Source organism: Acanthochromis polyacanthus, chromosome 21 (assembly GCF_021347895.1).
Source record: "Acanthochromis polyacanthus isolate Apoly-LR-REF ecotype Palm Island chromosome 21, KAUST_Apoly_ChrSc, whole genome shotgun sequence".
NCBI lineage: Eukaryota > Metazoa > Chordata > Actinopteri > Pomacentridae > Acanthochromis > Acanthochromis polyacanthus.
This window is the reverse complement of record NC_067133.1, coordinates 3,696,270-3,711,797: the sequence shown is the minus strand read 5'-3', so window position 1 is coordinate 3,711,797 and position 15,528 is coordinate 3,696,270. Positions and strand designations below refer to the sequence as shown.

Sequence of the window (15,528 nt, the reverse complement as noted above, 5' to 3'; positions counted from 1 at the left end):
GGTGGAACAACAACAGGTCCAGTCCATGGTACCACAGGGTTTAATGTTGTGGCTGATCAGTGTTTGTATTATATACTGTGCAAAAAAACCTAGATAAAAACACACAAGTGCTTGTTGTCTCATGATATGTCAGGATATAAAATCTCATCTGCCTGTTTTTCTCTGACTTCAGCTTTGAATCCAATGACTGCATCTCTGCTCTCCAGTGTTTAATTATCATTTAAAAATAACAAATAGGACATTTCTACAGCTGTTGCTATAAAAGCATATCCTTTCAAACTCAAATCTCCTCACTTCTCAACCTCTTGTCCTCCTCCCCGTATGTAATCAGTATTTTATTGATACCTCATGTGTACTCAATAATTATGCTGTACTTTGTGGGCTGTAATCTAGTGTTACTAGGGTGGGGGGATGTTGCACAATATTATGTTTTGCAAGATTTTGTGTAAGTCATTATTTTTAGCAGATGTCGTATTATTTCTTATGCTGGTGGCTTCTTATGTTGTGCAACACAATTTTATATTACAAAGTTTACATTACAGCACGCTGAGTTGGTGTACAGAAATGTTTGCATCTGTTGTGTTGCAGTAGAGAGGAAATAAGTATAATTTCAGTTGGGATCATCCTCGTTTTGCTCTTTTTTTACACAGCTTTATTTCAGATGAATTAATTTTCAGTTCTATCAGGGCTGTTCAATAGCAAAACACTTACCAATACTTTTCATTGCAGCCATCTACAATCAATGCAAAAGTAGAAAAGAAAAGATCAACAATAAACACCACAAAAGCCACATTGTTTCATAATGTCATTAAATATATTCATTTGTGATAAACATAATATATTAGTATTACAAGACAGCACACAACCATTTGCAATGGACACTGCTAAACAACATTTACAAGCCAATGTAGGAACATGGGCAGATATTTATTCAGATATAGTATTTATGGAGGACAAAAGTCTGGTAGAGAGTACCGTTCTGCAGAAGAAGTTGAAATGTGTCGGTACAGTTGTGTTGACAGTGATGTTTTAAGCACTTTGTAGTCATCAAACACATACAGTATGATGCACAGAGTACACAGGTGTACCCGTGTATTTATGTGTGTGTGTACATGTGTGTACAGGGATGTGGCCCTGCATGTGTGTTCTGCTTGTGTGTCTGTGTAAACTCAGTGTGTGTGAGAGAGTGTGTGATCCTCTGGGTGCACATATTCAGGTAAACATGAGAAATTTGTCTCACATTCATTTATTTGTCTTTCTTTTTTATTAAGCCTCTAGTATTTAAAACTCTGGTTAAGTTGACATGGAGATAGATCTAGTTAATGTTTTAACAAAAACAAAAAGTAATACTATACAGCTATATAACATGTAGACAATCAGTCATGCCTTTTTGTCGAGTACCAAGTCTTGATAATGAAGTCCAGTCCTCAAAAAGGCGCTTTGAGGTGACGAGCATTTGACACAGCGTGCTGAATGCACTGTACAATAAACATCTGTGATATTTTATCACTCCACAGGTTATTTTCTCACAACATTGAATACTGCATACAAATTAAATGTGTACATAATTCACAATCATTATTAGCCAGTCAGCTACAGTAAATAGTGAGCATGCAGTATGTCAGTGGTATGAGGTTTGCTTGATAGGTCGATATTCTCTCTTTTTTTAAAAATGAAGTCACGTGGTTCGCTTCTTCAGTTCTGTCACTCGTAAATGTTTGGGACATCCAGCATACATTTAGTCCTTTATTAGAGAAAAAGCACTAAACTCTGACATTTTTGTAGTTGTGACAAGTGCACAGGTTGTTACATTCCAACAGAAACATCAATGAGTCATCAGTGAGACAAACGGGGCTTGAACTAGCTATTAGGGCTGAACAAAAGCAGTTTTACAAATTTGTGCTGTTCTCCTTGCATGACAGACAAACTGTCACAGGATTTAAAGACCCCCTCTAGTGTACTTTTTCTTTTCTTTTTTTTTTAACCTTGTTAGCATGTCCATGTGGTGTTTTTATATGCTAGGAGACAAACCATGACCAAAACAAGCAGCGGTCGCCATGGCTGAGCATTTCCATCTTGAAACTGCAGGGACTTCTTGGGTTTTATATTTTAAGGAACCAATCCTGTCAACATGCAATGTGGGGCTTTCCCTTTCATTATTTAATTTATTACAGTTTTGAACACCTATGTCAGAACTGGTGGGTGCTACAACCTGTTATTGTGTAGCATAGAGTAGTTTTGCAGCGTTTGAGCAGAGCTGCAGGTGAGCTGGTTTGCTTGAGCTTCAGCTGGTACATAGAGGTAAAAGGAGAGAAAGGCAGAGACTTCATAGATCTGCACATCATAGAGGAAGCAATGGTATAGAGGTACATCTAAGCCATTTTAAGGCAAGAGAGGATTATTTTATGAAAAAAAAAGTAATTACATAAGTGATACCCAGAGATGCGTTTTAAGGAGTTAAATCAATAGGTGGAGAGGGATTTTAAATCTATTTTACACTGGATATTAAACTGAACCTTAACTTTAAAAAATTACATCATATATCAAATCCAAATATTGGTCAGAAAAATCACAATCAGATATTTTCCATAAATTGTTCAGTCCTACTAGCTAACTATTTTTTTTTTGCCTCAAATGGTACAAGTTTTGCTTTTTGGATGCCACTCTAAAGATGTCTGTGAACATATCTCATATGTTCTAAAACCTTCTGACTAGTGAAAATAAGTGCATGGTTGACGAGTCTACTCTACATCTAGTTGATGCTACAGCATCATCGACTAAAAATAACGTCTATGTATCCACATATGGTTACTTTACATTGCAGAGGTCACAACCACAACATACTCTTGATATATCGAAAAGCGCTGAGCAAAGACTTGCTTGCAGTGAGATCATTATACAGAATGAGGACAGGATCTAAATGGCATTTTGTTCCCACAACACAAGTTGTTTTGCTGAGGTATCACTCACATATGAGCATGGAGCTCTTATGGAAAAAATGGCACTCTGAGACCACAGTTGTGGACAGTTTCACAAGTTTTGACGTTCACTGTTAAGAAAGGTTCTTCAACGTTTGGCAGGTTGCAAAGAGCAACTTATCATACATGAGTAGAGTCCCTCAATGCCATGCGATAACTTTTCCTTTAACTAGACAATGCTTTACATAGCACAATGGAAATAGATCCACTGAAGACACAAAAGGCTGGTACAGAAGATGCATTGCTCTTTAAAACAACTGAATACAAGACTTTAATAAACAACGGCATCATGGGTAAAATAGTCAGGATGAGACATATCTGTAACATTAGGTGCAAACTCTGCAATTATACAACAAAACAAACCTTGAAAGACAAACAGAACAACTGTAGAATGAGCTCCTTCACAAAAGTTCCTAAAAAACACTAATCTCTTCGCTCCAGCTCAGAGCAGCAGCACTCAGTCATTCCCCCATTCCTCCTACTTTTCTCCTGTGTCTCTCTATTTTTTTTTCTTCCAGTTTTTTTTTCATCCATCCTTTCGTCTTGCTTGATTTCATCCCGGCAGAGGTGTTATTTTACCTCCACCTCTCCCTCAATCTTTCTCTTTTTCTTCTCTCCAGCTACTTTTAGCACTTTCCCCTCTTGTCGCGCTGTTGGAACTTCCTCAGCCGGCGGCCCCACAGGTCCTTCCAAGGGATGAGCAGGCTTCCTTTGTCGGCGACTACACCGCTCTGCCCGGGGGAATCATCGTCTGTACCCAGGAGCAGGTACTTCCTCCCGGGCTTGATCTTGGGGCATTTGCAGGCCACATCTTTGGCTCGCACCCACAGCAGCTGGTCCCCGCGGCGGATGCGGTGCTCACCTTGTTTGTAGACGGAAATGATGTTGACGGTGAACTTCCACCACTCTCCCGCCTTGTCTCCCTTTAGAACGTGCACCTGGACAGCTGGTGGGAAAGAGAAGCGGATGTTAAATCACCATTAATAAACATGAATAAAGATAAAGAGCTAAATCTGCTGTGCCTCCAGGTAGCAATGCAAACTAAACTGGCAAAAAATGTATACTAGAGATTTGCACATCCAGTACCACTTGTATTTCAACTGTTGTTTTTCATATGGAGTACCAATAATTAATTAGCAATTAGTTCTTCATGTAAAAAGAAAAACTATCAGTGTAGATTTACTATATTAAAGATACAGGTAGCAAATCAATGCAATAACGCCTTTATTTTTGGTGACGGACTCATTCTTTCTCTGCATGAATGGTACCAAATCTTTAGAGATGTTCTGCTGTTCTTTAGAAACTGTTTTTTCCAGCGGCTCTTTGCTGGAGGGGTTGTTGCTCTACCTTCCTCTTTAAAATACCCCAAAGGTGTTCTATTGGATTCAAGCCAATGGACAACTTGTCCAGGTGATGTTTTCACTTTTTTTTTATTGCTTAGGAACTCTTGTGGGGTTTGGCAGTGTGCTTTGGGTCATTTGTCATACTCGAATATTCCTCTTCTGCCAAATGTGTGCAGACTGGGAGTCATCTTGTCAGACAGTATTTTGGTATACTGTCCCCACACTTCCACCTCCATGCTTCACTGTCAGGACTGTGGTAGTTTTGGCCAGGTTCATTCCAGACATGCTGGATCCCATCTTAACCAAATAAATGTATCTTAGTCTAATATGACCAATAAACATGTCCATCTTCATCAGGCTTCTTTATAGACTATATTTTTACAAAGATTTAATCTTACTGTTCAATGCGGAAGAACAAGCAACATTTTTTTTCTTGATGACATCCGTAGAGTTTGAATGTGATGTCCACATTGAGCTGTAACAGAAACTTTGATTTCCATTGATAATTTCTGTGTCAAGCCTGAAGCACTTCACCATTTGTTTCCAGAGAGACTGTAAAGATACAATGTGCACTCTTCAACCAACATAATACTTTACATGTCGACTTGGAAATATTTCAATTACTGAGAGGTGATGCAAGTTAACGTCACTTGACAGTGACTTGAAGTGATTTTGCACCGGGGTGTACTCACCTCTGTTGTATACTGCAACAGTATGTGCTTTTAATAAATAACAACATTAAAAAACATTTAGTTAAGGACTCCTTGAGATGATCTGTGAGGGTACATGTCTATAAATGACTGACAACCACCTTTTTCAAAAAGAAAAAGTTGATACATTGTATAAAGGAGCCAATAAAAACTTCTGTTTAAACATGACCTAGAAATCTGCAGCATGCCACTGCCCCCCTCTTTCCCTCATCTCTGAACTATGACCTCCCCTTGTTGTGCTCCTGAGCATACTCCCTTTTACAGCAACTGTTTCCATAGAGCTCCCTGTCTCACTGTGCAAACACAATGGTTTCCGACGGAGAACATCTGAAAGCGCACATGCCCTATGAAGGGCAAAGAGACATCTTTCTTTCAGGTGCCCAGCCTGGGTTAAAAGCGGAAGAGACGCATACTGTTTTTTTTTTTCCTTCAAAAATAAAGGACCACAAAAATTAAAGAAAAAAATTTATAGAAAAATGCCACATCTGTAACTAATATAACTTCTGAAACAAATTCTTTCCCATTGGTCTGTCAGGTGTCAAGCTACAGTCTGAGCAACTGAACACCGACAACCTCGGGCTAAGTCAACCTGAATCTGGTAACTATTGGGACACCACTTGCAGCAGATATTTTCATACCAGGAAATGAGTAAAGCTCCCTTTGCAGAAGCTCCCCTACGCAGATTCTTTGTCCAACCAAACAGCGATTACTTCATCACTGTGATTGCAACAAGAGGCAAACAGCTCAACGGCGTCTGAGCTAATCTGTGCTTCAAGTGAAGTGCTTTATCCCGCGGCTTTGGCTAGGAATGTGCTATTACCGTTTAAGTGTATGTGGGGGTTCACTCAAAACTGTGAGAATCAATCTAAACTGGAGACGGCTGGATTAGATGATGGGGAAACGCTTTTATTAATCTATTTATCTTCTGTGCATAATTGATTTAATTCTTTATCAATTAATGCCAACGTCTATGGTATCTTCTATTTTATCTTCCAAGTTAAAAATGGTTGTGTAATAATAGAATTAATAATTCAACAGTGTTTCTTCTTTTTTTCTAAAGTAAGTTAGCCTTTTCCTTGCCTTTGTGACTTAACCTGATCACTTTTAGCGCTCATCAGTCGTCCCTGAACGCTGCCAAGAATGAAGAGAACTATAAGAGTGGGGTGTTTAAGTATGTGTGTCAATGCATGGTGTGAGCAAATTGCACACAATTTCAGAAGAAAGAAGGTTTGTTGGGCTGAGTAGAGCGAGCTCTCACAGCCCTGCCATTCATTGCAGCCCTCTCCTTCATCCAGACACATAAAGGGTGTGTGAGGAGGGGGGAAGGAGGGGCCACTATTTGTCTTCACAGCCACAGAAAAAGTTCCAGGAGAATTGGGATGTGTTTCCGACCTCATGAGCTGTCCGGGTTCTGCTCCCAGAGCCCCATCCAACTTCACAGCGTGAGAATCCAGTGGAGATAGCGCTCTCCTCCCTGAGCTGCTGTGCTGAACTCAGTGGAGGAGACTCGGTTACGGCATCCAGTCTCTCTGTCAGTGTCTGCCTCTCTCTTTCTTTCTCTCTCAAGTGTGTTTTCAGTCTATGCGGCGTATTTAAACACACACAAATCCACACACACCTTCTGCCACTTGGTTTGAGCTAAATAGACACCAGGGGGAGAATGGGAGTGCAGGGTCAAGCAATCTATTACAAAATAGTCCACACTGTTTGGTGAGGCGGACTGAGAGGAAGTGTGAGATGATCCTGCACTCACACAATGACTGCCAACCGAGCCTCCCTCACAGCCAAACTTCCCACTGGGTTTATCTTCTTTGGGTGCGCTGCGACTTGACACTGCATGCCACCAACAGGCAAGGGCTAATGAAATTAGACCTTGCTTAATTACCGCACAGAGGCCCTTGTCCCCTTTGGTTATCAGCTGAGCGAATGATCAGGGACCTGTTACCCTTGGGTGAGCACAGAGAGGTGGCCGGGGAGGCTCTGGGAGGCCCTGCCTTTGAGCACTATCCCGGAGCGTCAGTAAACACGCGGCTCTTTGATTCATTGTCCTCCTTGTGGCAGCAAGAGGGAGGGTACGTGTGTGCAGAGGAGGGTGTCAGGCGAGAATATAATCCCTTTGTGTCCGCCGTCTCCGTAGCTACGGCAGTGATGAAAAACAAAAATTGAATAAACAAAACATATTTCTTTTTCTCTGGGGTGGCAATCCGTCACCGTCTGCTTAATTTACCACCTGTTTGTGCCCCGAGGAATGCTCGGTGCCGGCAGAGCGCACAACTGTGTTTAAACAGAAGGCCCCTTCCCGTGACCCCCGGGGGCCAGCATCAGCACTCACACATGGGGGTTGTGGCCCCCAAAGAACAGAGAGGAGACGCTGAAGCCCCACAAAAGCGAGGCGACAGGCCTGAGAAATGAATTAGACCACGGCAAAGGAAATGCACGCTAAGCAATGATGTCTGCTATGCTTCCTAAGCGCGGCTCCGGCAGAATCATCTGCTTCTAGAGTCTTTAGAGGAACTTCAGAGAAGACCAACAGGAACCGCCCGCTCTGCCTTGACTGATTTATAGTTGCATGGTCTGTCTCAGCTCTGATGATTAAGATTTAAGTCAATGGAAGTATGAATAATAGTTGAATTTGGCTTCGTAGCAAAATGCTACAAATGGCCTGAATTACTGTCGACTCGGCTGTAAGAGGGAATAAAATACATTTGGCCAATTTTCATTTGGATGCCGTTTAAAGTGTGTAAAGCTGCTTTTCTGTCAGACCGATGAAGTTTCACCGATGATTTTGAATGAGAGACAACTTAGGCTGCCCTGAAAGAGATCAAACCATTTTTACAACTAGTTAAAGCACAAGCTTAAACTGAATCACTAATATGCTGTTCAACAATAAGGATATATTCCAGAAGTTACTCCTGATACAGCTCTGAATTGGGCACACATACAGCTATAAGTCATTTTTAAGAAAGAAGAATGTATGTTTGCTTGTATTGTAGTGGATAAACTACTTGCAAAAACTTGGCAGAGACAAGAGAATATTGGTCTGGATGAACACTGGATGTGCCGCAAAGATTTTTTTTCTGTCACAGTCATTTACAGATGTGGATCCACTGATAACAGATTATATTTCAGTGATTAGTGTTGCAGAAAATCCAGAGAGTAAGGTGGATCATTTGCCATGTGGATGAATGAATGTAGAGGTGTGCAGTAAAGAAGTAAAACAAAAAATACATATAATATTTTGTCTGTGTTTAATCCCCATGCGTATCTCCCTGTACCTGCAGTCCCTGTGTCACAGATAATGGACCTGCATCGTTAATCATCCAAACATCACATTTTCTTCTTGTTCCAAGCCGTTGGTTTGTGTGACATAGCTGTATTTGCTGTTGTGTGCTGGTATCAAACTTTTAGCACATCATTTCAGACTCGGTAATATTATATTTAGCAACCCAGCGCTTCATTTTTAGATGCGTTTCAGCTGCTTCACGTGTTCTGTGGATTCGCTGACAGCATAATGTGATTCCTGTGTGTTTTGGCTTCTCTTATCAGTTTGGGAGTTGTTGGAGAACACTTGAAAGTTTTGTCAAATGCCTCAGGCTAACTGGGCTGGACAAGGCATACTCGTATGTAGTCGTGCGATGTGTTTGTCTTGTACAAACTCTGCAGGGTCTACAGCAGTGGATGCCACCACCATAATTTTTACGTAGTTCGGACTGTTGCCTCAGATCACAGATGCTGTAGGGTGGTAGAAGGGGACAGAACGAGGAGGTGCTTTGACTTCTCAATATAGAAACTTTAGGTACAGTGGATATCCTAAACTGCCTCCTAAGCAGTTCAAAATTATCAAATTCTACTTTATATTTCTTCCAGCTCTGGTGAATTAGTCACATTGTTCACATTTCATTGTGTCATGTGTAATTTAAACCTACCAAACTGGTGTCCCTATCCTGAAATAATGAGAGTATTGATACCACCCTCACATCTGCATGGTAACTATTTAACTAGGGGCTGCTGGTTTAGCTAAGCATAAAGAGTACAAACAGGAGGGCACAACTAGCCTGAAAGGTCACCAAATCTACCTACCAGCACCTACTCTTAATACCATTACTTATCACAGTATATCTAGTTTTAATTCTTAGACAGAAGCGATTGTTGTTGACCACAACACTGATTCTTGTCAAGAAGTAGTTTGAGGTGTAAATACTCAGTTCCCCTTCAAAAACTATTTTGTAAAAACTGGCTTTTCAGAGATTTACATAAGGTTTCCTTTGGTGTCAAAATTAGATGTTGATAGATGTGTAGGAGTTTTCCAGGTTAAAAGAGTGGCATAAAGGGGTTGGAGGGGTATGGGTGGCGCAAGTCACAGGACTTTGACCCAGGAGATGGAGATTCATGACAGGTTAATATTAATAATATAATTTTTATCGTCCTATTATGACTCTTGTACTTGTTTCATGCTCTTATCCAGGTTGTTTTTTCTCCTGACTAGATCCTTGCTTGTGTTGTATCTACTCTCAGATGTATGTCACTTTGGATAAAAGTGTCTAAGTGAAACTATAGAATTGTAAATAATTTCTTCATATAAATTGGTTTTATTTTTAACATACGGTTAATTCATCTTGTGGGTTACTTTTGTTTTGGTTAACCTTTGGCAAAAAAACTACTTTTGTACTTTGGGTTAAAATACACCCTTCCATCCATAGCATTACAGACCCCCTCTGGTCATTTTTTTTTTACTTTGCTAACATATGAACATCTCAAAAACACACATACAGACATCCACAATTTCATAAAGAAAAAACCTAAGAAATAAATCCTGTAGATTTGCAGGGTGACTTTCAATACTATTATTCTTCAGAATCTGTTTCCGTTTTAAACATGTATGGCTGAATTACTCCAATATTACAACTTGCCATTAAGAACGGAGAGTAGTCTTACACTTTAGGAGCAAAGTCATGGGTAAGCTGGTGTGCTTGAGCTGCCATACGTCAGGAGGGGTGGTTGGAGAGGCAGAGGTTTGTTAGATTTGCACATTCTAGGGGAGGCAACAGTGTAGAGTAACATCTTGGCCATTTTAAGGCAGGAAGAGATTATTTTCTTTATTTTTCAAAGAAATGTGTAACTTTAATGTGCGGACATGACATTTTATTGGTCATATCGACCACTGAAGACCAACTCGAAGCACACGTTGAACGACAAACTTCTTTTTACCTGAAAAGAAGTGACGATGAAGACTCCTGCAGAGAAAATCGGGCCTCTTTTTCTGACATTCATGTGCTTTTTTTCACTATGAGCATTTAGAAATGATGCATGTGTGTTCAGATGTGATATCAAGGGTTCCTGGCAAAGTGTCTGAATGTTAGGAGGGATATCAGACTTGCATATATCATAAATTGTCATGTTCGCAAATTTTTTAAATGGATTTTACAAAGGGGACATAAGGAGTGAACTCGGGAGGTTTAGAAATAGTGGTAGGCTAGATTTTGTTACCTTTGGACAGAGCTAGGTTAGCCGCTTCCCCCTACAGTCCCCCTTTTTTTTCCAGGCATGTGTTCAACTAATTTAACCAGCTGCTGGTTTCAGTTACGTATTCATTGGACAGAGATAAGAGTGATATCAATCTTCTCATCAACCGTTCTGCAAAACAGAAAATAAGAATATTTTGCAACAGTTAATTTGAGACGTTCTTGTGCAACACTAATTTGCAATAAATTCTAGATGCTGTTTATGTGTCAAACCACGCTCTAACCATGCTTGCATTTTCAGAACTTCAGAATAACCACACTCTTTAGCACAAACATCTGGTAAAGAGTGAGGCTGAATGCATTGACTGCCATATTTTTTTTTTAGATTTCTTTAGTCTCCAAGCTGCATTGATTTGTGTTTTAATCAGGGTTAAACACTATCTGATGACCTTACTAATGATAATTCCTGGATATTTGAATTTGGACCTTGAAATGATTCTCTGGTGTATACTCCTGAGAGATGAGAGAAAGAGATATGTCAATGAAAACGCCTGTACGGTGCGATTAGATCAGCATACCAAATGAGCAATTACAAGTGACAGAATGTTGGCTGACCGTCAGACATCTTGAAAAGCTCAGTTTTTCCTGCCCACACTTAAAAATGATCCACTCAGGAGAACATTTTTCAAAACCTCTATTTTCAGGGGTAGGAAATGTCAGCTTAGTGTGCCTGGAAACCCACATCAGAGAGATGTTTTCGATTGATCTGTATTAGTTGACATGACCTGAGGCCGTTTAAGTAAGCCATCAGTGAAACACGAAGACCAACAGGGTGTGGACTGGCCGCGCTTGGGATCTGATTAATTGAGACATTTGACCTCTCGACTGCTGACTGACATCTGGCAGCACTCATTCCCGTGTGTTGGACTCACTCACCGTAGTCTTTTTTACAGTACTTCTTCATTGTGATCTTCATTTTTCCTTTGGAGGCTTTACAGTGAGATTCACAATCTGAGGATGAGAAGAAAATCGAGGGTCAACACATATCCTGTGATTTATGACATGCCCCCTGCAACACCAAAATAATGTGTTTCAGTGTCTTCAGGCAGGGCTCCAGCTGGATGGACTATACATGTGCTCCCTTGTGTGACACTATTTGTGCCCCCAGAGACTTAAAGATGCCTTCAAAGTGCCACTGTGGAACAGATTAAAGCTTACACAGATCCTCCTGTGTCTGTCAACACGCTCCTACTATACGCCTCCCATGTTTTCCATTCCGGCCCGCTGCCTCGTCAGTGTCCTGGCATGCATTGTGTGAGCTCTGAGGGCTACTGAGGTCACTCCTGCACAAAAGAAGGTCATGGGGGAAAATTAGCCGGAGACCTAGTAAAAATTAGCAGGGACCCTTAGCAGCATCTCAGCCACGAGGCAAGAAAGCGAATACTCCAACACTGGGCGAGGCTAAATATTCTGTGGCCCTCTGACCGGAAAAGCAGCTCACAGACGTATGATTAATGTCTCAGCAGTGTCGCTTTTACACCACTGAATGTGTACCAGGTTTTGTGCGCCAAAGGTCTGTATCGATGGCCACTCTGTCGCACTGTCACTGCGCCAGGTACCTTTTGTAATGAGGAAGCTGGTGGTGGGACCAGAGGCCAAACTGAAAATTGAAATCATTTGTTCTTTCCACTTTCTACTGACTGACACAAATTGGAACCAGACCATCTCCAAGTGTAGCCCCCCTCCCATTCCACCTCTCCCAGAGCAATAAGCCTTGTGCTTATTTCTGGGGGGGTGGGAAAGCTGGGCTGGTCAGTCTGAAAAGAAAGGAGGGGGCAGTTGAGAGAGAGAGGGGACCTTTCAGCTTGCCTGAATATGGACAAACTTCATTATTTCTTCCAGCCCTCTGTCCAGTCTTCCCCTTTCTTCCCTATTATACTCTGTGTGAATGAGGTTGCCTGGGTAATGATGGAGAAAGAAAAAAACACCCCTCTCCTCCCTCTCAAAAAAGGAAAAAAAAAAGAGTGGTTTGGGACGTGGGATGAGGATCGAATTCATGTATGTAGAGAAAGCATTTCTGGTGGAATGCCTGGCTGCTTCCTGGGGTGGCGGGAAAAATAAGAAAAGAGGAAATCCCAAAGTAAATGAATTTGACGAGTCCATATCGAGCATGCCTGATTTCCATGTAAATGAAGTGGCAAGGGCGGGGGGCCTCTTTATCTCCCGCTGGCCCCTGGGGGCCTTCATCATACCTCCCTTTGATAGCTGACGTTGCCCATTAGCCCCCTAGTGCAATCGCTGCAGTGGGCCATTACACCCACAGCTCTCATTAAGGTCCAATCTCCTGCTGTGAGGACAAACGCCCCCTTTGTGTGTCTCTGCAGCAGTGCCACGTTCATTCTGCGGGGTGCCCAGGGACCCCACTGCTCCTAATTTGGAGGGTGGTGTCTGTTTGGAGTTTCTGACAGGAATCCAAACTCCACACAGCCTCGGCAGGCACTATAGCAGGAAGTGGGACTCGGCAACAAAGCTCAATGAAGTCAGTGGCGCCACTCTCGCCAGACACTGATCGATGATCAGAGGTGACTCAGCCTGTTTAAACAAACCTGGATCACAGTGAAAACTAATTAATATAGTATAATTTTAAAAATGCCCAAGCAGTTAAAGAAACATTTTTCGGGTTTGTTTGTGTCTTTGTAAAGTTCATTAAAAAATTGCCATTCTTGGACAGACCCAGAAATGTTGCACATTAAAGATGGAGGTAGATATCAGTGTGGGACATCTAATGTCAGCAGCCCGACATGGAGACTCTTGTCAGAAAACATGAACAGTCGGGTCAGGCAGGGCTTCACTGCTGGTGCAGCCAGCTCTGATTGAAATACAAACTGGTGCAAATGAAGCATATAATCAGATTAGGGCTGAAACCCTGGGGAGGCTGCTGGGCAGTCTGGGAATACAGGCGACGAGGCCACAGGGAGCACTGGCAAAATATCTGGAGTTTACATCAGCGACGGGCTGACCTCACTGACGTGTGTTTGGTTGAGGAGTGTGGAAAAACACGCATGTGCTCGAAATACACCTATAATTACATGCATGAAGGAACAGTTAATTTAGTTTGGTTGCACAATGATTAAAAAATCCCACCCAAAATTAATTACAATAACATAGCAGAAATAAAAAATGAATGTCGAAAATATACTTTTACTCTGAGCGCTGATTTAAAATCTCCATCTTTGTTACTCACCAGACGGCTCCTCGTAGCTGCTATAAGTTGCTGTCGGAGAGGCAATTGGGATTTCTGTGACAAAGAGAGGGATAGAAGCACATTTCACACTGTCATCATATTGCACTGAACCCCGAATAAAAAATGATGGTTACATCTATGAGGATATATTGGAACTCAATTTCCTCTTCTAAGGGCAGAGTTTCACCCCCGAGCATTGTGAAAAACACATTTGACACACAGATGTGTTGAAAATTGTGTATCACGCCTCTGAGTTTCTTATTAATGTCCTGCTCCCTACTGATTGTGGTATGTTGTAGGTACAGGGAGCCAAGGCCGCTGGTCTAGTTAAACTCAGAGCTGGCAGGGAGTGAGATATCACAAAAATTTAATATCATACTATTAAAACCAAAAGACATGATCTCAAAAAGTATACGAGAAACCAAATACATTCTACTCGTCAAGAACCCAATTTCCTCCAACTTTTACACCACATTTGTAACCTTCCCAACAAAATGAAAGGAATCTTGTTCCAGCACATTTGCAGGTATCACAGTGGATTCTGGCCAAACATATCACTCTGATTCTTAGTCTGCATACACCCTGTCCAATTTCTACATGACTTTATCAGAAATGTCAACCACAGCAACATAGTGGACATTTGTTAGTGTGTACACGTCCTCCCAGAAATCACTGTTATCTTATCTGTCCATGCCAGCCAGCTACTAGATGCTCCTAGCTAAAGCAGCTACTAGTGACCCATCTCTCCTTCTGCGAGGCGTTGGCGTTTATTGCCGACGGCCTGGAATCTGCCGGCAGCAGATACAGCCAATAAACATATCGGCCATCATTCCCTTGGATTCATTCTGGGGATTTATTGTGAGACGAACCATTAACGCCGTCGAAGGCAAACAAGGCCGTGTTAGTCGAGCCGTAATGGTCTGTTTATCCAGACTCACGTTTAAACAGCCAAATGTCTATTCAAAATGATGGAACAAGGGTACAAAAATAACCCAAGATAAGTGTGAGCCAAGGATTCATGTATAACAAACGTGCCCTGTCCTTTTCAGGTCCTGAGCGCAATCTACTACTGATTTATTCTACTTATCACAGGTTGGAGTGTAGAATTTGTAGGTAGGGTAACTTGATCAAAGATCTGCTCGCACCAGCATTTATAAGGGCAAAAATCTGTACTGAAATCAGTTAATTTCAAGAGTGCAAACGTGGCTGTTAAAATCACAAGCTGAAGTACCTCACCTTACCTGAAATCACCAATTTAAATTCTGCACTTCATGTCCTGTCATCCTGCTAGACACACCCATGAAGTTATAGGATTAATACCTTTTGGCCTGCAAAGCTCGTTTTCCTTCCAACAATTGTACCGAGAACAAAGAAAGAAGTGTTGTGAAGAAAGAATGAACTTTCTGTTATTACTCCGCCATGGAATGAGGCAGAGTTATGTGACAATCAGCATACATGAATCCATCCTTCCTTCCTTCCTTCCTTCCTTCCTTCCTTCCTTCCTTCCTTCCTTCCTTCCTTCCTTCCTTCCTTCCTTCCTTCCTTCCTTCCTTCTTTCCTTCCGTCTGTTAGCAACATAACTCAGAAACGAAATAACGGATTTGGATGAAATTTTCAGGGAAGGTCAGAAATGACACAAGGACCACCTCATTAGATTTTTCCCAGTGATACGGCTTATAGTCTGGATCCATGGATTTGTTAAGTATTTCATCGCTGTAACCATGACAACAACTGAACACGACGTCAGCTGCCTGCTGATGATCGCATGATAGCGATCCTACTACAAATCCA

General features: G+C 41.6%; 1 protein-coding gene across 1 annotated transcript in view; it reads right to left on the bottom strand.

The window, feature by feature from the left end:
- Nucleotides 1-625: 625 nt before the first annotated feature.
- Nucleotides 626-15,528, bottom strand: part of ntn1b (netrin 1b) — a 54,747-nt gene continuing 39,844 nt past the window's right edge. The window contains exons 5-7 of the mRNA XM_022190697.2: nucleotides 13,738-13,791; nucleotides 11,430-11,504; nucleotides 626-3,924 (exon numbers count right to left, since the gene is read on the bottom strand). Of these exons, the coding sequence (XP_022046389.1) occupies nucleotides 3,605-3,924; nucleotides 11,430-11,504; nucleotides 13,738-13,791 (449 nt within the window). The 3' untranslated portion in view covers nucleotides 626-3,604. The remainder of the gene's footprint in view (nucleotides 3,925-11,429; nucleotides 11,505-13,737; nucleotides 13,792-15,528) is intronic.